Source organism: Diorhabda sublineata, chromosome 2, assembly GCF_026230105.1.
Source record: "Diorhabda sublineata isolate icDioSubl1.1 chromosome 2, icDioSubl1.1, whole genome shotgun sequence".
Taxonomy (NCBI): Eukaryota; Metazoa; Arthropoda; class Insecta; order Coleoptera; family Chrysomelidae; genus Diorhabda; species Diorhabda sublineata.
Genome location: NC_079475.1, coordinates 17,609,306 through 17,636,189, shown reverse-complemented (window position 1 = coordinate 17,636,189; position 26,884 = coordinate 17,609,306). Strand labels below are relative to the sequence as shown.

The window sequence follows — 26,884 nt, the reverse complement described above, 5'->3', positions numbered from 1 at the left end:
TAAAACGTCCCGCCAAAATTTGAAAGTAATAGGTAAAGTATGGAAATGTTGAAATTAGGAACTAACCAACATATACTTTTTGAATTTAAATTTTATGCATCTTATCTTAAATTATAATTTGTTATCAGTGACTTACTTACAAAATATAACATAGGCACTATATAAATAAAAATCATATGAAAATTAATTCAAATTTAGTTGTTATTCAGTGGAAAGAACATGGCGGATTTTCGATGTTACAGCCCTCGATGGTAGGTGACAGAACTAATCTATTTTCGCGGTTCATTTAAATTTACAACAAAGAATATCTAATGTATTCTATGTTATTCATTTCCATACAATTTTACGAATTCACGATAAAAAACACCTTAGAACTGGAACACGTTTATTTACGAAATAAAATTTACATACATTTTCAACTAAACGAAAGAAAATTAGTGGACATGATTACAATATCACTTTTAAGATAAGAAGTAATAAAATAGAGATTTTTCTAACAAACAAATTGAAAAGTGTAATATGTAAATAAATACTAACCAGAAATAAAAGAGAAAAATAAAATTATTACTTTATTAGTTTGGAGTTTAACAAAAAAATGTTCTATACAAACAAAAGTCTGAAAAATTCATAAATCAATCATAAACGTGTCTCAAAATTGATAAACGATTGTTTTTAGGAGCAAAATATTATTGCTATATGAAAAGACTCTATAATGTTACGAGTCCACAGCAGACTGCTTTTTCTATTTTTTTTTTATTATTTTGCATGTTTTTTTTTTCCGGTATAATTTTCTATTTTTTTATCAATACATTTTAATAGAATATATTACGATATTAATACCTTATCAACGCTCTAGCTGCATACACGGAAGGATGATCCTTTAAACTAGGATTAAGATATACCCTATTCAAATTTACACCCCGGCTGTCAGTTCTGTAATGGCCTCTTGATACTCCGTCAGGATTTAGAAACGGTATCAGTTTAAATACGTACATTTTACGTAAATATTGTCCTACTAAATCGTCTTTACTCAATAAAAGACTTAAAAGACCATTGAAAACAAAACTTGATGGAGTTTCTCCAGGATGGACTCTTGCAGAAACAAATATAACCTGCAAATACAGTTTCTAAATAATTAAACTTCTCAACACATGTAAATCTAGTTGAAAATGATTTTTTGAATAAAGCTGTCTCACTTATTAAAAAAATATATATATTTTAATGTAGGATGAAGAAATTTGCAAAATGTTTGCAATGTCTACCTATTTTTTCAATAACTTTTCCTGCAAAATCCTATAATTAAAAAACTGTTTAATCTCATTTAAATATTTATAAACCCATATATTAAATCTATTGTGTAATAATAATCTTTAAAATGCCAATTTTCATATAAATCCTTTCCACTCTTCAATATTTTTCACTACGATCTTTGTTCTACTTTCTTCCCATCTTATTTAGTATCCCTTCCTATCTTGACCATTGCTTCCTTCCGATTTCCCTTTCCTTTATTCTTTATTATTTTCCCTTACCGTAATTTTTTGTTTTGGCCCATGATTTGCACTAATTCTAAACGTTTTCTTAATTCCAGTTATCTATTATCTATATTGTAATAATATTTATATTGTAATCATGGCGCCAAATACTCTTCTTAGATACTTATTTTCACTGCTTCTATCTTATTATGTTGTCTACATTATATCCTGCAATCACAGCCAATATTTGTATTGATAATTCATTTTTTGTTATTAAGGGTGCTACTCATAATATAACAAAGTTTCTCTTTTCTCCATGCATGGGTTTATTTTAACTTATTGTTTTCCTTTTGAGTCCATTTTAAATCCCAAATATTGGAATATATTCCCCTGTTGGATACAACTTATGTATTTAGATTTTTCTATTCAACTGTTTATTTCCTATTGTCATAAATTTGGTTTGGTTTTTATTTATTTTTATTCTGCATTATTCTAATACTTCATTCCACGATGTTAAGTTATGTTGTAGGTTTTCCTATTTACTGGTTATAGTTCTGCAGTAACTAATACTTCCAATATCTCTTCTTCTTCTGCTATCCATTAATGGATGTTTGAGATCACTTCTGACCATTTTATCCTGTCCCTAGTGGTGTAATATTTCATTCATTCATTCATACCAAGTTTGGCTTCAGCAAAATTTTCTTATTTACTGGTTATAAGCACTGCAGTGAATACTGCTTCTAATACCTATTCTTCTGCTGCTATTCATTAATGGATGGATCCACAATACCATATTCGGTTGTAGGTTTTCTTATTTACTAATTATAAGCTCTGCAATGAACGCTGCTTCCAATATCTCTTTTTCTGCTATCCATTAATGGATGTTTGTGATCAATTCTGGCCATTTTATCTTATCTCTGGTGGTATGGATTATTCTCCTGTAGTTCTGATTCCTGTCCAATTTTTGATATTGTGGAGCCATAACATTCTCTTCCTGCTCAATCCCCTTCTTCCCTCCATCAAGAGTTGAAGCAAATGGTACTCTGTTCAAATTTATGATATGATACGTAAAGTGGAACTCAAACTTCCCCCTTGTCGTGGTCTTTTTATTGTTTCAAATGTTTGATTCCGTGTTTTTATCTATTATAAATTTGATGTTGATAATAATTATTTTATGTATGATTCAATTTATCCTAAATTACGCAATCACAATTGATTTTGTAAATTGTAATTGCGAAATTCTGTTCCATATTATCACACATAATTGAGCAGAATTTCAAATATAACAAAAAATTAACAACGTTTTTGTATTGATATGTGGGCAGATAGAAGGGGTAATAATTTTGGTCAATATTTTTTGATAATAACCTGAATGATTAGCAATACTTAGAATTTCTTCCAAAAATGATTCCCCGCCCATGTTATGTGATATTCCTCTAAACATTCGCAGATACATGTGGTTCACGTACGATGAGAAACGTCATCTCAATAAAATGTTTCCTAATAGGTGGATTGGTCGAGGAGGTCCATTTGCACACCCACCAAGTTCCCCTGAATTAAATGCAATAGATTCATTTTAGGATATATTAAAAGCTTATTATATGCCACACAGGTAAACACAAGGAACGAAATGATCGATAGAATAAACTTCCATTGTGACGCTATAAAGCGGAATCTTGGAATGCTTCCTAAGTTCAAGGCAATATCCTCCCTTACACTCCGGAAGTGTGTAGAAGTACAAGTTACCCACTTGGAACAATTATTACAGTTTTTTTTGTTTTTATTTGAAACACCCCTAAACACCCTGTATGGATGAAAATTTTGCAATGATCAATATAAACACGTGTAATGCAGAATCACTAACAAAGACTGACATAAATGCTTCCTGTCCAATGTGTAAGTGATTATAAGATTGTAATAAAGTGAAGATTTCTGGTGTTTTCTTTTTCTCAGACCAGGTGTGTTTTTGGTTGAGCACCACAATCATTTTTATCTGTGATAAATAGAAACATTATATTGTTATTCTTATAGTACATGATCTACTTTGTAAATTATTAAAAAATAGACAAACATCACTCCTGTACTTACTTTTTTACCTGAAAATTTGAAAGGTCTAGGTACATTACTTCTGTTAAACAGATTTTTCAGTTTCTCTTCTCTCTCTTTTGATATCCCGTGATAAGAAGATATTGTTATTAAATCTATTGGTTTGCCGTCACAGGAATGGCACACTGTTTCTCTAACGTAGTAAATATCATCATCAGAAATACGTTTCATGTTTAAATACTTCGTATCAACATTGGTCAACATTTTTTCCAACTCGGTTACAGAAAATGGATATGTAAAAGCGAAATAAACTATACTATCCAAATTTTCTGGAGTGCGAAATTTAAAACTGAGGGTAAATATGTCATCATTCAGCTGAAAAATTAATCATATGTTTATATTTATGATGAATAATTAAAACATTTATAGGAATCAATGCAAAAGTTTTTCCCTTACAATACATGGTCTGTCCTAAGTAATCTAAAATATTGTAGTGGACGTTTCATCACTCCATTTTAAGAGGAAACGTTCTTATACACATGTGTGTTAAGTCTTATATTTAATTAGATAGAAAGTGTCGAACTGTTTTATTATTTCACTAGCGGACCTGACAAACGTTGTCTCCTTAAATCTTAAATTCAAAAATTCCAAATTTGTATGTATAAGCTTCAACTATCTAGACCGTTTAGATGAAAATTTTTATTAAAAAGTTATGACAATGTCTAACGTCATAACGACAGCGTGTGAGTATGTGTATACTATGAGGGAAGTTAAATGTAGAGGCCGTGTGAATAAAAAATTAAACTTGTTTTAATTAAACTTAAAACTCAAACTATTTTTGGTTAATTCTTGACATAGCGACTTAAATTATGCTGAAATGTATTTAATTGCTTTAAATGAGAGTAATTATGTAAATGATTATGCAAAATTAGCAGTTTTTGCTCGGTTTAAGTCAGGAAATATAATGAAAGAAGAATTAATAAAATTATTAACATTGAAAGGGAAGTATATCTTCTTCTTAAAGTGCCACCTTCGGACGAAAGTTGGCAACCATCATGACTATTTGTATTTTATTCACAGCTCCTCTAAACAATTGGTTTGATGTGCAGTTATACCACTCCCTTAAGTTTCGCAGCCATGATATTCTTCGTCGTCCTATACCTCTCTTTCCCTCTATCTTTCCTTGCATAATCAATCTCTGGAATCGTTGTTCCCTCATTACATGACTGAAGTAGTCTAATTCGCGGATTTTCAAAAAATTGAGGAATGATTTGTCATTCCATCAATTTCATAGTTCTTATTTCCACCACCTGTTTTAATTATTTCTCTTTTTGCTTTACAGTTCTTCCATAAAGCCTTCAACTGGTCTCTTGTGTTTTAATTTTTTCTCTTTTGTCTCTAAACATTGCTTTCTTTGCTTTTGCTTTACAGTTCTTCCATAAAACCTTCAACTGGTCTTGTGTTTTATTGACTGTCAGTATTAAAATCAGTATGGACATCATTCCAAGCATTTCTTTTTTTTTTATTATGTTATTGACATGTTTTTTGATTCAATAACACCAACATAACGTTTCATCACTTTAAGAAACAATGCCTTGTCACCCTCTGAGATGTGTTTTGCTTTCTTTTTCTTGTCCTGAGAAGCCATTATTTAAGATAATATACTAAAGAAGCCCACTACAATTTAGGGAATCTCATAAAAAATCCACTTTTTACCACGGTATTTCCCCACATGGTATTATTTCTCAACACAACAGAAACCATGGTTTTCAGGTTATGAATGCTGATTGAGACTAAAACTGAAAGAGTATTCAAAGATACTAAAGTAGTATCAGCTAAAGAAATATTCCCTAAACGAGCTCTCCAAATAAATCTCCAGTAGTACAATATTTCTCTTGTCACATTTCTTTCAGTTGCAACTGATTTGATGATCGTCGCCGTTAGACACTGCACAAACAAGCGTCTGATGAAATAAGTAGACGTTTAAGGTATAGTTTGTTGCACCCTGATAAAGATTCAACATCCCTTTTCCATAATTAGCAAATTTTGCGGCATTCCTGAACACTTGCAAATTTGAACTTTTGGCCAGGTTTTCAGTGTATCAGGCCTACTGTGGGCTGATCTAATCACACAATTCTAATTACACGAAAAAATTACCAAAAATAGTTTGTTAAAATTAAATTAATATTGTTATTGGTGTTTTAATTGTACCAAAAAGACAAAACAAATACAATTATCAATATTCAAAAGTTTTAACATTATCTTAAAAAATTTTTCAAATAAATATATATTTCAATTTCATTATTTCACAAATCTCAACACTTCTACTTACACTATGAGTAGGTTTATCAGAAATTCTGTCCCATCTTGGTTTTCCTGGTATTATTCGATATACTGGGGCCATGCCCTGACTATACATTTTTCCTTGTCGATTTAAATCGACAATATTAAATTTTACTAGTAATGCTGGAGCTGGGGCTGAAATATTTAATTCATGAATCTACAATTTCTTTTAACTGTTTTCAGCATTGTTCCAAAATTGGTAATACCTACATTTACGCTATAAATCTTAGAGGGAATTAGCAGTTCTATTAGGATTTTCTTAAAAACATTCTGCATAGTCTACAGCAGTGTTTCCCAACCTTTTTAGTGCCATGCCCCACCTTAGTCTTTTTAAAATTTCTATGCCCTCTATTAAAAAACGGAATTGTTCAATTGAGTAATTTAATTGACAGGTTTTATGAAGATCACTAAAAAACACATTCAATGCACTGGTACCACAAAATAATATATTTTTCCTTTCGACAAAATTTTCTGGAAAATTATGCTTCTAAAAATGAAGTAAATAGAATCGAATACTTGCCATTCTTGATTTATTTAATCAACGAACTTTAACATCGAATTACACTCCTAAGCAATCAAATTGCCCCCCTGTAGGGCGTGGGCCCCAAGTTGGGAAACATTGGTCTTGAGGATGGAAATGGACATTGCAATGCATACATTGTAATGTATGTGGACGGTTTACTCATAATCCCTAACACAAAAGAAAGGCTGCAAAACAGAATACAGAAGTGGAGTAATGAGATGAAGCAATATGGACTGCAGATAAACATACAAAGGGCAGAAATAATGAAAATATCAAACAAACCAGAAGAAATAATTGTTCAAATACAGAACTGGAAAAGAAGAGTGTTAGCAGGTTCAAGTATCTAGGGACAATTGTAAGACTAGATGGAAGTTTTAGTGTTACTTTCACTAATAATTATTAATAATGTTTTTTTTTAGTTTTTTCTTATAATGTGACTCTTATTAAGCCAAATTCCAAATTTGGAACAATTTTCTTGTCCTTGCGGATCTACTAAATTTTGAGAATGGTTTTTTATTATTTCTCCAAAATTTATAATGAAAAACAGTTAATTTTAGAGTTTGGCTGCGAATGAGTTAAATGCATAAGTAGAGGTAACTTTTTCAATATATCTGAAATATTATCAATCATTTCATTTATGTGATGAAAAACAAATTAATGTGATATCAAAAAGAGGCTCGATAATAAGAAAGTGGAAAATTATAAGAAAACTTGGGGTAGGAACTTTTAAATCAGTAAAAATCAAAGAGGTACACAGTTAACTCACATAATTAATGCTTGCGTGCATTATAAAAAATTATACAAATCACTTCAAAATTGAAGTAATAATACCAATAATTAAACTATGATTCAAGAAAATCTTGTACCTTTAATTCCAAAGTAAAACCATGTCCTATTTCCATTTTCAAATTCAGTACCACAGCAATCAGGTTTTGTCCAAATATTGAATTCAGCATCAATAATTTCTTGTAATAAAGGATTTTTTAGATGTTTCACTACTGAAAATAATATTTTTAATACTTGTCATCATAACAGTTTGTAACCTACCGATTTCATTAGATTGGCTGAAAACTTGTTCTACCTTTGCCAGATTAGCAGAATCAAATTCATTATAAAAGGTAAAACCTGCACAACTAATTCCTGCCATAATTTTAAAAAAACTTTGACAAACTAGACTTTTTGACTGTCATTTGAGAAATTTACAACACTTTCCGACTTTTGACCCCTTTTGACCTACAAAATGTATATATTTGTTAACAACATTCTTTAAACAATACTGTATGAGACAATACTGAAAATAGATTTAACATACACCGAATTCAAACAAGCCATAAGCATAAAATCAAAATAATAAATATGACTGTAGGTAAGGCAGCTTTATGACAATTTAAATAATCAGCTGTTTTAATAATTGTCACAGATAATCTTTGGGCCAATACAATTGCTTAATTTTTTTAAATGTTGCAAGACACTATTGAATCACTTTTTTCTGTTTAATGTGGATTTTTCATATACTAAAACTTATAGTTTCTCAGTCTTTTCTTTGTTTTAAACATTTTACTTTTTCATTTGACACACCCTGACCATTGTCAATTGTCAATCGATTTCACATTTGTTTACATTACTATAGGTTATTCTTCTCTTCTTAAAGATATTTTGTATGACAAATCTATGAATGAACCAGGTTATTACAGAATTTCAAAAATGTGATAATAATGCCTTAAAATTTGTAAAATATATTCTCCTCATTTGTTTAATACTATAGTCAGACTATAGTCGAAAAAACTATAAGTAAAAGTGTTTTAAATTTAGGCCTAATCATCTGTCATTCAATACATCTGTCATCTGTTTTAATAGTAAGTTTAAGGTTATGTTAACATCTAATGCATGAATTATGGCAAAAATTGAAAGATTAATTTATTTAAACGTAATTTTACTAATAAGTTTTGTTAATATATCGTATGGAATTTATGAAGATCAAGTTGGAAAATTTGATTGGAAGAGATCGTTTATAGGAAGAACTAAATATGCAGAAATTGATTCTAAAAAGGTGATTATAGCAACAGAAGAAAACGTACTTGCCAGCTTAAGTCTCAGAAATGGTCAGATTTTATGGAGGCAAGTTTTAGAAAATTCATTCAATCACGAAATAAAGTTACTGTATGTAAATAGAGACGTTTATACTGTATCAGGAACTCAAAATAATTGGATAGTGCGTAGTTGGGATATTAATTCTGGTTCTTTAATAACAGAGTGGCCAATTATAGTAGAAAAATTATCGCCCCAGGAATTTACTGTCTTGGATGGAAAATTAGTCAATATTAGCCCAATCAGAGGTTCTCATTTGGAAATTACAACATACAATCTTGCTACTGGAGAATTAATTGGTAAAACCTCCAAAATATCAGCTTCATGGATAACAGATTATGCAAATTGCATTATCGTTAAATCTAATTTCGTATGTCTTTCAAGTAATGATTATTTAGGTCAATTATACTTTATTGATTTCGTTTCTAAAGAAGCCAGTGTTAACACAAAGTCAGTACAGAGTGTATTAGATGGAGTTTTAGGACCAATAAATATTAGACAACTGAAATCAAATATTCCAGCATTCTTATTAATTTGCAACAAATCAGTTAAACTAATTGAGATAAGTCAGTCAAACCTTGTAGTCAAAGATACTGACATATCTTCAAACATCCACATAACTGATAATGAAGGTAAAATAATATTTTATCAGTTTGAAGCTAGTACTTCTCCAGAAAAAATAATAAGTGTCACAAGCAAAGAATATACTAATGGTCAAGAAATATTATCAATAGACTTGGATTACCCAATAGGATTGGGGGCACCAACAATAGTAGCAAGCTACTCAAAAGGTCCTGCTACTATTTTGTTATTAAGTACTTCTGATAACGCTTTACTTGTTGTGAAATTGCCCGAAGGCAAAGTTCAGTGGACCAATGAAGAAGCTCTTAGTGATATAGTTGCTACAGAATTTTTTGAGTTACCCATGTCTGAATCAGATGCTTCAATAGAGAACGAGTTCAAAACCAATTCTAATAATGTGATAAATATGTTGATGCATAGATTAACTACACAAATTAAACAGTTATCAAATTTTATTTTTGGTAGCCAATTACTTTCAGCAAGTGGTTTAGTAAGAGATGAATTTGGGTTCCATAAATTGATTGTAGTTGCAACGAAAATTGGCAAATTATTTGCAATAGACACATTTACTGGTTCAATTGCTTGGAGTTATAGATTGCCTAATATTAAACCCTTTAAATTGTTGGAAGATGAGAAGATGCTTTTGTTCGTACAAAGAACAGCTAGATATACACCGTTACCTGCACAATGCACTCTCCTCGCTGAAGATATGTTGACTGGCAACACCATACTGTTTCAGTTTGATCCAATAACAGGTTATTCCCAAAAAGGAATTGAAAAATTGAATTATAGGATATTACAAGCTGTACTTCTACCATATGAAGATGAAAATAAGCTTAAACCAATTTTGTTGTTGTCATCTAATAATGAAATAGCAGTACATCCTCCTTCAGCCAAATCTCTAGTACAAACTCATATAAAACACAATCACATATACTTAGTAGATAGTGAGAGCAACAGTGTGAAGGGATTTAGTTTTTATCATGGTGATGATAATGAATGTGGACTTACACCAACTTGGGAAATAAAATTTCATCCTTCTAAATTAGTGTCAGTGAGTAGTAAGCATCCTAATGAGAGAGTTCATTCCCAAGGAAGAGTTTTACCTGATAGATCAGTTTATTATAAATATGTGAATCCTAATTTAATCAGTGTGGCTACATTAAGTGATGACCCTATTCATAAACATGTATTGAGTATTTATTTAATTGATGGTGTTTCTGGTTTCATTATGTATTCAACATCTCACAAGAGAGCTAAAGGACCAATTCATATGGTACATTCAGAAAATTGGCTTGTTTATTCTTATTTCAGTGAAAGATTCAGGAGAACAGAAGTGGTATCTGCGGAGTTATATGAAGGACATGTCCAAAGTAATAGTACTGTTTTTAGTTCGTATGCCATTAGTGTTTTACCTCACGTACAAACCCAATCTTACATATTACCTGCAACTCCTGTCGACATGACTGTTACTCTGACAGAAAAAGGAATAACTAATAAATTTTTATTATTGGCTTTATCTACTGGAGCTGTTGTAGAAATTCCGTGGCTTTTATTACAACCGAGATTTAGTGACATACCATGTGGTCCAGAAGAAAGTTGTATTCCTTATATGCCTGAAGTTCCTTTGCCCACAGAAGCTGTGATAAATTATAACCAGACTTTAAGTGTTATTAAAGGTATTGAAGTTGCACCAGCTAGGCTTGAAAGCACCTGTCATGTATTAGTACATGGCTTAGATATGTTTTATACTAGAGTAGCACCTTCAAAAACGTTTGATGTATTGAAGGAAGATTTTGACTATATAATGATTGTATTGGTTTTAAGTGGATTGATTATTGCAAGTTATGTTACTAAATATCTTGCTTCCAAAAAAACATTAAAACAATTATGGAAATAAGTTGTTAACTAGTCAATTTGATGTTTTTAGATATTTTTTTTTTAGTAAAACTTATTAAAATGCAGTTTATCAAATCAATTTATTTAATAACAAAATAAAACTGAAGATTTATTTTTATTGTAATAACATCTGCATTTTATTTGTTATTTAGGAACAAAAAGAAATAAGGATAAATATGTTTTAATAACTTGTATATTTAAAGGGAGCAAATAATGCATTTATTTAGTGTGATAGTATGAACATATTAATTACAAACTTGAAGATTCTTGGCTTGGATAAAAATACTTATCGAGATTGACTATTTTATATACATATTGTGATGAAAATTTATTATCAAAACTAACAAAAATTCATTCATTACTGTTTAAAACAACGAGAAGAAATTTGCTAGTTTTTCTAAAGATGTAATTAAAATATGATACAGCATGTTTCCATAAGATCTACAATATTAAAAATACATTTCAATAAGTTATCTTTTCATGAAAATTTTTTAAATACCATTTTGAACATTCACATTTATGCAACAAACTTCCTCAAATTTTGTCACCACATTTACCGTCTTGTATCTCCATATTCACACATCCTTTACTTTTGTTGAGTTGAGAATAGTTTCCAGAGAATCAATATTTTAATTCATCTTCTTTTAACGAACCATCTGTGTTTTTTGTTTATTATTAACATGTTGAGCCCCAACCAAAATTGACCAACCCCGGACTAAAAAATTTTTTTTGTGTTTTTATACTTCATAAGAGGTGTGGGTCCCATTAATTTGAAATTAAAAGTGCGAAAAAATGTTTTTCGTGTGCGGTCCAGGACATAATTTTTTGCACTTTTCATTCGAATTAAATTTTTTCATTATATTTCTTTGAAGATACATGCAGTATAGAAAAACAAAATTTTGTTTGATTTTCCATCCTTCGAACGATGATACATGCTTTTATGTAAAGTGTACAAAAATGTACGCTGTGTTTTGAAAAATATTATATGAGATCAAGGTAATGTAAAGGTAGCACAAATTGAAAATTTTCATCAAATGTTATATGAATTATGTTGAAAAAATTATGAAAAGTTTTTTGTTTAACAATGGAATTTAAGATCATGAAAAAAAAAATCAAATAGACTAAGCTTAGGATGATGTTGCAAGGACCCAGGACGGTCCAATCAAACTGTAAAATACATTTAAGGGTTGCGGGCGTACAGACCACACTGGTGCTCAACGTATTTAGTTGAATTTGTCTCTTCCTGGATCTGATTTTCTCTATTCTATTGATTTTTACCTTTGCGAATGTACAAGTTTGAATGTAAGAACAGGGATTATACACTTATTGAAGACTTAGTTATTGAGGATACCTTTTATTCTTCACGCTGTCTTCTGTTGATCTCTTCAGTTTGATTTTCTGATTCTGCTTTATGTTCCAAGTATATATCCTTTCTTTCCTCCTTCTGTTTATGTGCCACTTTATCTTCTAATTGTTTATGGTCAATCAAAAAATCATTTTAATAATCTTATAAATAATAGTATTTGTATTACTGATAATATTGCAAGAATTTACTTATTTAACTTTATTTCTTTTTGCAGTTTTCCTTTATTAGTCCAGTCAATATAGACATTTGAAATAACAAAAATTCCCGGAAAGTCAGATATTGGTGGAGAGCTGGGGTTTACCATTACAAATCAAGTTTTAAAAATCCGCATCGATATCAAGTGTGTTTTTGGATTTTCCTCGAAAACGGTAAGTTTTATAAAAAAAACAAACTAAAGTTGTAGCTATCAAAATTCTCTACGAAAATGGTTGTTTTGATTTTTTTCCTAAGAATTAACATTCCTGAGATTCGCGATTCTAAGAGTCATATTATACATGATATGCACGTATTTCCACGCCATCTGTCAGGTAGGCGCGTTTTCACTGTAGTTTCAAGGGAATAATACCCGTCAAGCTCTAGATACTACCTTATTATTGATATGGCTTTTCATTATTGGGTTATCAAATTCATACTCATTAAAGTCTGCTTCAATAGTTATGTCTTCTTCGATTTCTTCATCTTTCTCTTCTTCTAGCTGGATGTTCATAAATTGTTCCAATGTAGCAGATTCATTGGTCTCTTCATTAAAATCACAGGAATCTTCCTCTATTCTACTCAACTGGACATTTGAGCAGGACTGACCTTGACAATTGGTACACGCTGAAGATAATAGCAATCTGGCTTTTTTACAGCCAGATTTGGCACTACAACTTTTTTTGCAATTGCACAAAATAGTTTTGAAAAGTGTTTCTGGTGGGAGTAAAGTTTCAATCGGTTTCAGAGTATTATCTATCAATTTCTAGCCCTAGTCTTCAGTTGTATGCCTAGCCATGTTTGAACTTGATAGTTTACTCGAATAGCAGATGCCGATGTTGGAGGAAGATATAATAGTTTGTACTGGTTTCTTGTTTTGCGTATTTTTTACAAAAGTTAAGTATCGGTACTGTCATTTTTTTTGCAGCTCTATAAACCGCAAGGAGAAAGCGAATTCCTTCCGCAATTATTATTTGAGGTGTGGAATCAATTTCTGTAAATACTTTAGCGCACTCAGTCAAATCGTTTTTTTGTTTCGAATAATTTAAATACTGACCTTTTGCTCCTTCTGTACATTGCTGACGAAGTGTCGCATCCGGTTCTCGCATGTAAAAATAAAATAGAGTTTTGGCATTTGAGATAAGCAAATAAACTTGTTGAAAAATATTTTTCTGTTCGCTGTTGAGCCCTCCCGGGTTTCAGAAAATAAATAATTTTATCCAATGGAGTCCTTGCAGTGAGTAGTACTAACAAATCAACATCTTCACCAACTACAATTGGTACAATTTGGTACAGGGGATTCAGTTAGCGACTGACTAAAAGAAACACAAATAAGTGCCTGATTATGTATATACATGTGCATATCATGTATAATGTGAGTCTTAGAATCGCGATATCTCAGGAATGGTAACTATAAGGGAAAAAATCATAGGGTCCATTTTTGTAGAGAATTTTAAGATCTACAACTTTGGTTTAAGGTTTTTTTTTATAAAACTTACCGTTTTCTATCCAAAAAACCTCAAATTTTGACCTTTGACTCCAACTAACTTTTGTAGCACTCATAGTTTCGATGGGGATTTTTAAAACTTTATTTATAATGGTAAACCCTAGCTCTCCACAAATATTTGGTTTTCCGGGAATTTTTGTTATTTGACCACTATTTTTATGTCGAAATTGACTGGACTATTATTTACTCTTTATTGATTGTGAATATACAGCTATTAGTCAGAAGTTATTATGATAAATAAACTTGAAATGACTATTTCATTGTATGCAAAAGTTAGATGATTAATATTAGAATGTTAGTAGGAAATTTCTGATATTGATATACCAAAATACAAGGTTTTTCATCACTATATATTATTTTTACATAATAAAAATGTATAATTATTCTTAGAAACTATTAGCACTAGTAAGTGATTTATAGAATGATGAACTACCTTAGGCTTGTTCTTAGTAGCTGCACTGGCAGAACTAGTTCAGGAAACGTTCTTCGTAGCAGAACCAAAGCTAGTCTCACTGTTATTAGTAGCAGTGCAAGAGAACTAGTTCACCCAGCTCAGTGTACTGCTTGCACTGGGTCTAGAGTCAGTTCAGCCAGTGCAATAAGTATAATCTGGGAACGGTGGCACTACATCTTCGTCATCGGACGAATGTAAAATATCAAAAAGTACTAAATCGTTTTCCATTATTCTCAATACTATAAGGCCCGAATCACATCAAGTAACCTCAAATACAACAATCAACAAATGCTCCATTGCTTTCTGCACTATATCGTTCTTTGTATCCGATCGAACTGATCCAGTTCCAGTGCAGCCACCAAGAACAAACCTCTTATATAAATGAAAATTGTGTAATAAATGAAATGTTAATGGTTGTTTTCACTGAAGGATCTAAACTCCAAATAAGTAAGATGGCGACTAAAATAAGATCACTTAAACGTAACAAGACACACAGCCCAAGAAAATCTCAACTTAGGATTTCCCATCAGTGACAGACCAATAAATCACACAAAAACCAAGTGATATTCAGACTCGTTAACCATAGCCCAGCTCCGCCAGTCACCGAAATTACTTTTACTAATAAGAAAAGAATTTGTGCTCAACTTGGAAGAAACACCTAAACGATGACTTTTTCAAATTCTTCAAGGGCTATCTCGATCCAATAAAATACGCTCTATACTTTGAAGACGATGATATTTACCAACATAATAGAAGAAACATTCAAGAACTCGACGTATGATTTGATAAATAAATCTCCAAAGATAGAAAAATATCATAAATCATTACTATCAAGGAACAACCAACCACAGTGGCATAAGTGGAACAGAAACTCAAATTCGAACCCTATATTTTTCTGATCAGTAAATACAACAGAAATCCTCCAAAACGAAAATTCACGATAACACCAATCCTCACAAAATCCTTGGAAATCATCTCTATACCTTTCAAGCAAATGGCCAGAAGTTTCTAACAGTCGTCGATGCATTTTCCAAATACGGACAAGCCTATTCAATACAAGGATCTAACTCTGTCAATGTTCTAAATGTTCTCATCTATATAACACACAATGTAATACAATACATGATGGTAGCTGACATCTTCGAATGGCCCACAATCAAGGAGAATAGTCGAACGATTCCACAATATTTGAACATCATAGAATTCTCAGAACAAAGCTGAAAAGGAACAAATTTAAAGGGCCATCTAGATGCGTGAGACCCATTTGACTTAGATATCGATAGAGCTCTGCTGAACAACTATACACAAAGTCAGAGATAAAACTAAAGAAATATATAAAGCTATAAACAAGAGAATTAAAGACGTCAAAGAAAGGGTTATAGTAAAAAGAAGGCGTCACGAAAAACTTCTATAAACTTTAACCAAAATTCTCTCCTAAACTGGTCACAACAGACAACGAAGTTACCATTGACACTCAAAATACAACTGTACACAAGAAAAATGTGAAAAACCAACCATGGAAATCGAATACAAATCCTATATTACAGAAAAACAATCTCATGTCTATAACGCATAGATTAATCGCAAATTAACAATAAGGTTTAACCAATCAAAGATAGTGGAACGATTAAGTTCCTCCCTATCGAGCGGTCGAAAGAGCCATAAAAGTATTTAGCTGCTGCCGCATTTTTGAACTTTGCGTTATAGGCATTGATTGTTTGGTGGTTTTTGAGCAATTTTTTTCGCTTAATGCAGTGATATAACTCGCATGCGAACGTTTTGAAATACCCGATATAATGGCTCAAGAAGTACAGATCCTAGATCTCAAGAACAACTCAGAATATTCGTCCTCTCAAGCTGTAACTAGCAAATGCGATTTTATCTACTATTTTCACATGAGACCACTAGCTGAAGAAATAAATGCACTAGAAACGCAATATCAAACAGTCACATCAGAAATCCATCAGCTACAAAATTTTGATCAAAGCTTACAGTATCTTGTAATCGCCGCTAAGAAGATACTTCAGAGCATTTACCAACAATATAAACTAATAAAAAGAGGTTTAAACAACGGTTTGGGAAGCGTTATCAAAACATCAGGAAATTTGGATCAAGAAGACGACGAAAGATATGAGTGGGCATTGCATCACTTGAGTAAAACCAGAACAATATAATAACGAAAATTGGCAGGCAACGAGTCTTAATAAACTGGTAATGGCGAACTTTAATTACACAAGATCACTTATTAGACACAACCAAAAAAATATCGTTATCGAAAAAAACAAAATCAACACCGATTTAAATAAAATAAATATACTAGACCAATTCAACTTATACAAATATCCTACTAACATTAAAGTGCTAGATACATTTATAGTGATGTTTTAAACAATCACTATGTACCTAACATGAAACAAGTTATTGAAAAAAATAGGTAGTATTAAAATGTGGCGATCTAGTTTCCAAATATAGTATTCACAAATCATTTTTAAATGAATTATTGTTTGAATTTACTTTATTTTCTTGATGTTTATAATTATGTTATTAATTAATCATTATAAAATTGATGTTAATTCAGTTATTGATATTCATTCATTCCTTTTTTATTAATTTTTGTGCCTATTGTGTATTTATTGTTATAAAATTAATTATGTATAAGATGTACGAGGATATATTGAAAAATTCTTAGCCTACTATAGAACCAAACAAAATTTTAATGTCAAAATATTTAATTACTCAACATATTCTCCTCTTAATTGGATATATTTATTACAGCGAACCTGCAACGTCTCTCGACCTTTCAAAAAAATGTTTTTTCTTGCTCTGCAAATCAGATCTCTACAGCTTTTATTACCTCCTCGTTGGAAGAAAATTTACGACCTTTTCAACTTTTTTACAGTTGAGAAAAGAGTTGATAGTCGGACGGAGCCAAATCTGGTGAATAAGGGAGGTGTTTTTTGCATGGCAGCATGAGATTTGTGTACAGGGGCGTTATCCTGTAAAAACAAAACATCTTTGGATAGCTTTCCGCGTCTTTTCTCTTTAGTTTTCTCCTGTAGACTGGTCATTAATTTCGAATAGTATCTCCAGTTATTGCTCTACCCTTATCCAAAAAATCAATCATGATTTCTCCATGGCAATCCCAAAAAACTGAAGCAAGGACTTTTCCAACAGATTTTTGGAAACGAAACTTAGGTCTCGGAGAACCAGAGTGTCGCCTTTCAACACGCAATATTTTGTTTATGCACGAAACTGGTCTAGGTTAACTAGATATCAATACATCCCGTACATTATTAAATATATCACATATTCAAAATGTTAACAAATCGATCTTTATATGGAAAATCAGTAACTCTCAAGGCAGTAGTAGGTAGTTCTCCTTTTTTATCAATATTTTAGTTATTTACTGGATGAATGTTAAAAGGGAATTTCTCGATTGTATTGTCCGTCATATTTTTTTTGCTCTCCTAAGTTGGTAACCGTAACCGTTTATGTTTTACGGCGAATCTCTCGACTGTATTGTAGATCATCTTTTTTTAATTTTTTTTTTTCGTTATTTTTAACAATTCCGAAACCCTCTTCGTCTGATCTTCGGATGCCAGTGGTGAAAGAGTCTGAGTGGCTTGCAAACCCGTGGACAGAGAAGCAGTATAATTCTTCCAATATCAATTGCAGATTATAAAAACTGGTTCGAAACTCTTGACGACAATTTTGTTTGATCCACCATTTATCAGTCAATCATTATTATACCTCGTTAACTTGCTACAACTGAATATTAAATTATAAAACGTAAATAGACAAGTAAAATGTACCTGCCTGTAAGGGAGTTTAGTTTAAACAGGGTACTAGACGTGAACTGATCCCTTTTTGTACCCCATTCGTTTTTTTTTTGGAAATTTTAAAGTAAAAACCATAAAGGAAAACAAATTCTTTGCAAATAAAACAAAAGGAAAAAAACATTTCAATTCCAAAGTATGCTTAATGCTAAAATTTGAGCTTTGTTACTACTACTATTTGGTATCTTAAGAATCAAAATGCCTCGTAATCCACTCCACTTGGGTTTACTATTATCACGCTTTGGACTAAGTGGAACGAGGAAAATCGTGGTCGTGAATGCTTAGTGGAATGCTTATATTGTCTATAATGATAAAATGAAGCAATGATTTATAATTTGAACAAAAGTCTACCTACCAACTTATCATTTCGTAACGTTATCTGTAATATTAAAGGGTAGCCATCAATCTCTCATGTAATTAAAAATATTATTAGATTATCAGTTATTTCAAGTAATGTGGAGTTTTGTCTTAATTCGTTAACAACGTCCTATTTTACTTCTCAAGACCATTCGTTTTTAACGATATTGGAAAGAAACCAAAACCATTGAATGATATACTGTAAAATGTGTTTATATGATTATTATTTCATACATTTCTTCAAATTAATATTGTTACATCGTCTGCATATGCAACAACTTGTACAACTGAACAGGCCTTGAAGGTCCAAGGCTTGGAGTCGGTCTACTGCTTTTCTCCATTTAGTTTTGTCCATGGCTACGTCATTCCAGTTATTTATTTTAGATCTTCTCTTTATACTTCTATCCCTTAATAAGGATCTTTTTGGTCTGACCACGTACAGTGCTTTGACTTTTGCGTTTTTTTTTCTCCACTCCTCTGAAAATCCTTCTTAGTACCTTTCTCTACCATATGTTTATTTTGTTTTCTTCATGTATATGCATAACTTGGCGGCTCTTGAAATATCTTAATAGTCCTCCTAGAACTCCAAACGTTTTATTTTCTTTATCCAGTCTTTTATCGATTTTCCTGGTTTTACCTCCTTTGTTTGTGATTGTTACTTTCCCTGTTTTGCTGTGTCGTCAGTTTAATTGGAGTTATTCAAATCTCTTCCCATCTCTATAAATTTGGTCTTTTGTTCATTTATGTTTAGTAGATATTCTTTTTATCAATATTCTTGATTTTGAGTAACTTTTTATTTTTTCCAAATGTTAGATATCCTTTTTGTATTTTCTCATTCCACTAAACGAGGTTACAGTTTTAAATACGTATTTTTATGTTCCTTAGATGGTCCATTCCTCTTTCGTCTTGTCTTGCTATCTTCATGTATTTCTAGACCGATTTTTCCTACTCCTGTTTCCAGTTTTTTCATTACCTTTATTAGTTCTTCTCTTGTATTATTCGTTATGATATTTTTGTTATTTAATTTTGATTTTCTTATTTCGTTTTCTAAAATCATATTAAACAGGGTTGGAGAGATCGAATCGTCTTGTGTGACTCCTTTATTTATTTTCATTTCTTCTGTTAATGTTCCCAGATATCTTACTTTGGCTTGTGTGCTTTGTAATACATCTTTCATTAATATCTTTAATTTTCTGAGTACTTTTAGGTGTTTATAAATCTTCTATCATTGTCTATTTATTGAGTCAAACGCGCTTTTAAAATCTATGAAGATTCTGTGTAGCTCCATTTTTGTTTCCATGTTTTTTGTACTGTTTGGTCTTTTGTGTGGATTGCGTTGATTGTGGATCACCCTGGTCTGAACCCATTTTGGTAGTCTCCCAGTATACGTATAATAATAATCTTTATCTATATTGTATTGGTATAATAACACCAGTATTCCATTCCTTTGAGATCTTGATTTGTTACCAGATGGTCTCGATGAGTTGATGAATTTGTTTTTTCATTTGTTCTCCGTATTTTAACCGATCAGCCTCTATTCCATCTTCTCCAGGGGCTTTCCCATTACGAAGAATCATATAGTCAACAAATGTATCTTGATTTTTCTATATAAAATTGTATGTGTTTGAATTCTCAAAAAAATTTTGTACAAATTAAAATGTAGACTAAAATAAACTTGAAGGTTTGGGGATTGATTTTTATTATTTCATCTCGGTATGGTGTTGATTTGTATGAAATATTTACATTTATGGCAATTAAATAACATAAAAATCATAATGATTTTATTAAAACAAGACATCTTTTACTGCGATTTTCTAAATTTAACAAATCATTTTGAAATTAGCTTAATATAGTTTGAAAAAATCATAGAATATGAAACTAAAAGTGTGCCTTTTAAGGCACATCATACTGAAAATATAAAAAAAACAGTTGAGAGTCATAGTTTCCGAAAAGCCTTATCATCAGAGATCACCGATATCAAATAGGTGGTTTATGCCTATAGTATACTTTATTAAGGGCCAATTTTACAAGCTTAAACTGTGGTTTGAACACTAGTTTAAACCAAGATTAATCTATTTCAAAGATCACAGTTAAACAGACATTTTTCTGACACAAATATAACCAAAATTTTTCGGATATTTGTTCTATTTGAGAAAGTTGTACGAACAAAAAGAATTCCACAATTTCTATGAAGTAATACTTTTGGTTAACATGGTGAAAAAATACAAAGAAACAGTCGAATCCAATAAAAGATAATTTAAGATTCGCTGTAGAACGAATAACTTTTTGTTTTCTCGGCGTGTCAACAATGTTGATAATTTCTTCATTATCATCGTCGAGTTTATGAAATATAAACTACAAATCTTCAACCATTCTACTAAAATCCTTTATAATATTGTAGAAATGTAAACATTATGAAACAGTTAGGTTCGGATTCTTCGTTTCATGTTAAACTGAAGGTAAAAGTACCCCCAGACCGCCGATAATGTTTATTCGAAGTTTGTTAATATTTTCCAAAATAGGTACTTTGAAACTTGCTATTTTATATATTATATTCTTCGGATTTGTTTGAATATATTTCCCAATAAAATTTCACATAATATATTTCATTAAATAAAATATAGCTGTCTATTTTATACTTTGAAGATCAATAAGAAGAGAAGAAGAAACAAATCGTAGCATGTGTACGTAAGTAATCTCGTCTAATTTGTTTGCCAACCATGCAGAAAATAGAAAGATAATTTTTCTTAAAACTTCTCTTAATCAAAAATTCTAAACATATGCATAACAAGAAATGGACTTGAAAGTTTTATTTTTCTTAGGAACAGCTTTTTTAACTTCTGTTATTATATCTGTAAGTATTATAAACTGTTTTTTTTTGTTTCATTATAACTAAATAAAAATGTTTTTGCATAGGTTTGTATCCTTTTAATAGCTACGTCTAAGGCATATCCTTTAGTCGTTAGGAGTAAAAAAGAAAAATATTTTATCGATCCTATTAGTGGAAAAGAAATACAATTTCCAACTAACAATGAGAAATCATCAGTTCATCTTAGTGTTATAGTACCTGCTTATAATGAAGAAACAAGACGTAAGTACCCTTCAGTGGATTTGTTACTTTAATTAAAAATTGCCACTGGATATATACACAACAATTTAATTTGGAGGATTCTTAATTCTACTAATTATTAATCTACTATGTTTGGATAATTATTTCTTGGAACTAGTACTAAGTCAATAATTTATACAATAAAATAATATTGTTCGATAATCACACAATATTTTAATACTTAGGCTACCACAAGTAATTAATCAAAGAAACATACTTGAAAAATATGATTTCTGAAATATCGTTTTTGTTGAGGATTTTTTTGTTTAGGACATTAGAAATTCAAAGGTAATATAGGAATATAGTAAAGATCGTAAGTGTAAAAATATATGTGAGTTATATAAAAATAATGTCTTCAAATAGAGATGAATAGCGTAGATTTGATAATTTAGTGGCTAGTTGGAAAAATTGTATTTGAAGTAATTTTATTTTCATCCCAATACATTTGTTATGAAATTGATCTATTTTAGTTCCTCCTATGTTGGATGAATGTACAGAATTCTTAGAGAATAGGTGTAAAAATTCAGATTTTAAATATGAAATAATAGTAGTAAGTGATGGCAGCACTGATAAGACTGTGAAAATAGCACAAGAGTATGCCAAGAAACTGAGTACAGATAAATTAAGAGTGCTGGATCTTGAGAATAATAGGGGCAAAGGAGGAGCTGTAAGATTGGTAAGAATTTCAGGTATCAGAAAGATGAAACTTTCAAATGTATAGAATATCAAATTATGTATCAAACTAACCTTATTGCCTTATATTCTCTTTGGTAAAGTAAATTTTGAGTCCATCTACTTTTTTAACTTTTCTTTGTGACTAAGCATTTTTCGAACTGTTGCACAGTGGAGGGAACCTATGCATTTTGTGGACATAGGACCAATATTTTAAATTTCGAATTATTATTCAAAAGAAAATTTCCACTTAAGATATCTTATTAAAACGACCGTCCATGGAAAATGTCCTTTTTTAAAAAACCATAGCTATTTTGAAGAACCAAAATTAATGAATCACCTTTATTGCAATTAGTTGACTTTATTATCATAATTTAAGTTTATGTAGCTTGAACTTTTCTAGACTCCAGACTAGACTCATAACGGAAATGGTTCAGAAATTAACCACATATAAGGCTTACAGTTTACTTTCCATTAATAATTAATAATGTATGTAGATATTGGGGTATCATATACACTGCGAACCAAAAGATCTATTGTGTCCCCCATGTTGTCCCTATAAATTCCAGTTTCTTTGTTTTAAATATTTGTCTTCAATCTTCATGGATTGTAAAAACAAGAGAGTCAATAAAGAAATAAAATTCAGTATTGGGATAGTAGGAATAGTATGGGTAGCAATATGAACAAAAATCGCGACTTTTTTAAATATTTAAACAAACCATATAGATTTCAAAGATTTTGGTTGGACATAAGGACAATAGATTCAAGATATTGAACTCGAAAATATTCCTCAGAAAAAGGAGTTATACTTATATTTATAAATATCCTTCAAAACAGTTTTTGAAAATTTTGATTTTAGAACAATTTTGAAAAAGTTATTGAAGATACCTTAAGTTCTTTATTTCAAAATAAAATTTCAGTGGCCGGTATTAGTTCATATAATATGAATTTTTATATCACACAACGGCGAGCGGTACAAGTGCTGCGGGCTACTGAGGCTGTAGATCACTACAAATTATACAATTATTCAATAAATGATTTTTACAATTCAATTTTTTTAATATTTGTTCATATTTTTAACAATATTTGCACATAGTAATTAAGACATATTTATAAAAACATATTTTCAAGGTATGTATTAAAAATTATTTTTCCAACTGACTAATAATTTCAGATAAAAGAAAATAAGCTTCACCATCAGTTTTCATTTGCTATTTATAAATATAAAACAAGTGAATACCGTCAGCTATTTAGATTAATTTGTTTTTTATCATAAATTTATGCTACACTAACAAACATTTTTTTTCTTTGACGAAAATATAATATATTTCATATTTATGAAATTTTGATGGATGATTGTTAGGTATGACTTCTTTCAATAATTATATTTTAATAAGTTTTCTATCATCAAGTGGTGAAGTGTCTTGACTCTATTACCAATATTTTTGTTGCAGGGTATGCAAAGTGCAAGGGGCTCAGTATTATTATTTGCAGATGCAGATGGAGCAACCAAATTTTCCGATCTAGCCAAAGTTGAAGAGGGACTTTATAAATTAATAAAATGTATTTACAATATTTTCGATTCCATAAAAAATGTCTATTTAATTGAAATAACGTATCTTTTAGATGATTACCAAAAAAATCCCTCAATTGTTGAGGAAAAATTAGCCATTTCTATTGGATCTAGGGCGCATCTTGAAAAAGAAGCCATAGCAAAAAGAAATTTTTTCAGAACAATATTGATGTATGGTTTTCATTTCCTCGTGTGGCTTTTTACAGTAAGAGGATTGAAAGATACACAATGTGGTTTTAAATTGCTTACCAGAGAAGCTTCAAGAATTTGCTTTGATAGTTTGCATGTTGAAAGATGGTGAGTTTAAATTGAAGTCTGTAGTAAGTTTGAAACAATAGTAGCTGTTTGCAATTGCAGTCAAAATTTCAAGTATTTTGATTTATTTTAAAAAATTTTACACAAATGATACATAGTTACATTAGAAGTTTCAATATCAGAATTTTTATCTTCAAATTTTGATTATCACTTTAATTTGAACCTTACGAATAGCAACTGAAAAGAGATGTTTTTTGTTAGGATTTCTACAGTTTGCTTCCAAAAATTTGGAAAATCTGTGTTTGAGTTAATGAGGAAAATAATAATTGTGTAGAATTCAGAAAGCTCATTCAATTTACGATATTGGTTCTCATTGGCACGGGTAGTGGAATGTGTGTTCCATTTTGAGTTAAATAGGAGGCAGGCCAAAGGGGGATACATCGTTCTTACTTTAGTTTTCAAGAACGTGAGAATTGTTACATTGTCAGTAGATAGATAATTTGAAAGATTTTTTATTATCTATGTCCCACAGAGTGGGGACTATTGCAGCCTGGAAATTTACATCTAAATATTACTCTGTCACCTACCTTCAAGTCCTTTCTGAAATATTCAATGAAAAATTACAGATAAAAATACTTAGCTGTTAATTTTTCAGTTATTTTCAATAAGATTCTTACCTGGCTCTTAAACAAATTCTCATTAATATAAAATTACAATCTGACTGTATGCTGAGAAACATATATTCTCAATTCAAACCAATTTCAACAAGAATCCATAATTATCACATACCTTTGTACCGAAATCTGAAGGAAATAGGGCGGGAATTCAGAATTTTAGGACGAATGACATTTGTGTTGCCGAAGTTCACATACAAGTTGACCTTCTTTTTGGTATGTTCTGTGGCGTTTAATTTCCAAATAACAGATCTGAAACAGTGTATGTAGTTGTGTTGATTAGGTAGATGCGGTGGTGTACGGACGCATTTTTATCATTTGACATTATTGTAAGTGAATAAATTCATATAATACTATAACGATAAATGCAGTGACAAATATCATGATCTTTAGTTTTTATCAAGGGTGATAATAAAAAACAAGAAAAGAAAGTAACCAGCAAAAATATTCCACTGGAAACTAAAATGCAAATGATTAGAAGATTATACTCTGGTGAACGTCGTTCTGAAATTAGTGATGCGCTGAATTTGGGAACTTCAAGGGAAAATACTTTCATCTGCAAAAACTTACAGAGTGATTTATAATGATCAGCAACGGTGATCAAATCTCATTAAAACTCATTTTCTCCGTGCAAACAAATTATTTTCTTATATTTTGTAAATCGAAATAAAAAAAAGTTTTTACTACTGGAAGTGAAATTTGCCGCCGTAGGCTACAGCTTCCTGGATACAGACATATGTCCTTTCCACTTCTCTAACCCTTAATTTTTTAATAGGGAATATTTAGTGCTTGGCACATCATTGGAAAGGTATTTAAACGTTACGATTAAATGTAAACTTGTAATAAAAACCGTTTTTTATATTTTTTTTATATTTTGTTATTAAGTTTATACAAATAAACACCCTATTTTTATATGTATTCTCAGCCTTGAAAATTTATGAACATAATTGAGAACCATTTTGTTAATCTTCATCAATAAGGGTAAACAACACTCATTGCTCAGTCTAAAATAAATATTACATTGGTCTTGTTGATGGATATATTATATATAACAAACAACAACTACTGGTACTACGGCCAACAAAGACCCTTGGCCTCGTCTACTACATTTCTCCAGTCATCACGGTCTAACGCTCGGCGTCTCCACCCCCTCACACCTAGCTTCCGAAAATCCTCTTCGACATCATCTGGCCATCGATTGCACAGTCTCTGGCTTCTGCCGATACGCTTTGCGCACTCCCCGCTCCTCAGGTTTGCGCTTCAAGTGGCCTAGCCATCTGAGTCTGGCCCTCTTGACTTCTGGGTATAGGACCGGTACAGCTCGGTGTTTGTACGGCTGCGCCACACGCTCTGTTTGGACACTTATCCATATATTCGGCGTAAGATGTTTAGCAGCCGCTCCTCCGCTTGTTAGATCATCCAACAAGTTTTCATTGATTTCACTCATTGAATTGCTGAACTTGCATAAAGTTATTCAAAAACTTTCTGACATGATTCGACTTTAGTCAATAAATAGGTTGCTTGTCATCCAGGTGCTTGAGAATTAGATTGATGGGAGATATGTTACAGGGCGTTTGACGTAGAAATGTTATATATTGCACAAAGTTTGAAAATTCCTATTTCCGAAGTAGCCGTTAAATGGACTGAGATCGATGGTTCGAAAGTTACTCCGGTATGGAGTTGGATACAAATGGGTGTTGATTTAGGACTAATTTGGTTGCGATACACTATTGGAGCTTGGAAAATAAAACCAATTAAAAAATATTAATTCGATCAATACATTTATTGTATATTTTTAGTCATGTAATAAAAAAATACTATTGTTCATATTTTATTCTATTCCTCGTAAGTATTATTCAAAATCCATTGAGTTAAGTGACTCAATTCACAACTTTATAAATACTATTTATTAGGCGAAAAAATAATTAATTAAACC

The 26,884-nt window shown here is 30.9% G+C and overlaps 3 protein-coding genes across 8 annotated transcripts in view; 2 read left to right on the top strand and 1 right to left on the bottom strand.

Annotated features, from left to right (window-relative positions):
- LOC130440818 (cytosolic carboxypeptidase-like protein 5) overlaps positions 1-8,012 on the bottom strand; it is a 31,923-nt gene extending 23,911 nt beyond the window's left edge. The window contains exons 1-6 of one of the 5 annotated variants that reach the window (XM_056774169.1): positions 7,697-8,012; positions 7,432-7,617; positions 7,251-7,382; positions 5,851-5,996; positions 3,561-3,893; positions 841-1,112 (exon numbers count right to left, since the gene is read on the bottom strand). In XM_056774169.1, the coding sequence (XP_056630147.1) occupies positions 841-1,112; positions 3,561-3,893; positions 5,851-5,996; positions 7,251-7,382; positions 7,432-7,531 (983 nt within the window). In that variant the 5' untranslated portion in view covers positions 7,532-7,617; positions 7,697-8,012. Of the gene's footprint in view, positions 1-840; positions 1,113-3,560; positions 3,894-5,850; positions 5,997-6,071; positions 6,210-7,250; positions 7,383-7,431; positions 7,618-7,696 lie in introns of those variants that run through there. The other 4 variants (XM_056774171.1, XM_056774167.1, XM_056774168.1 and 1 more) reach the window with 4 other exon arrangements.
- Positions 8,013-8,230: 218 nt separating this feature from the next.
- LOC130440796 (ER membrane protein complex subunit 1) lies at positions 8,231-20,373 on the top strand. The gene has a single exon (XM_056774129.1). It carries the CDS (start codon positions 8,279-8,281, stop codon positions 10,952-10,954), a length of 2,676 nt encoding a protein of 891 aa, XP_056630107.1. The 5' UTR covers positions 8,231-8,278; the 3' UTR covers positions 10,955-20,373.
- Positions 20,374-21,316: 943 nt separating this feature from the next.
- On the top strand, positions 21,317-26,787 carry LOC130440797 (dolichyl-phosphate beta-glucosyltransferase). 2 transcript variants are annotated; one of them, XM_056774132.1, is made up of 6 exons: positions 21,317-21,519; positions 21,582-21,756; positions 22,245-22,450; positions 23,901-24,009; positions 24,073-24,316; positions 26,518-26,787. In XM_056774132.1, exons 1-6 carry the CDS (start codon positions 21,460-21,462, stop codon positions 26,714-26,716), a joined length of 993 nt encoding a protein of 330 aa, XP_056630110.1. In that variant the 5' UTR covers positions 21,317-21,459; the 3' UTR covers positions 26,717-26,787. The 2 variants fall into 2 exon arrangements, with proteins under 2 accessions (XP_056630110.1, XP_056630109.1); XM_056774131.1 differs by having other exon boundaries at positions 21,323-21,519; positions 23,901-24,316; positions 26,518-26,771.
- Positions 26,788-26,884: the final 97 nt, after the last annotated feature.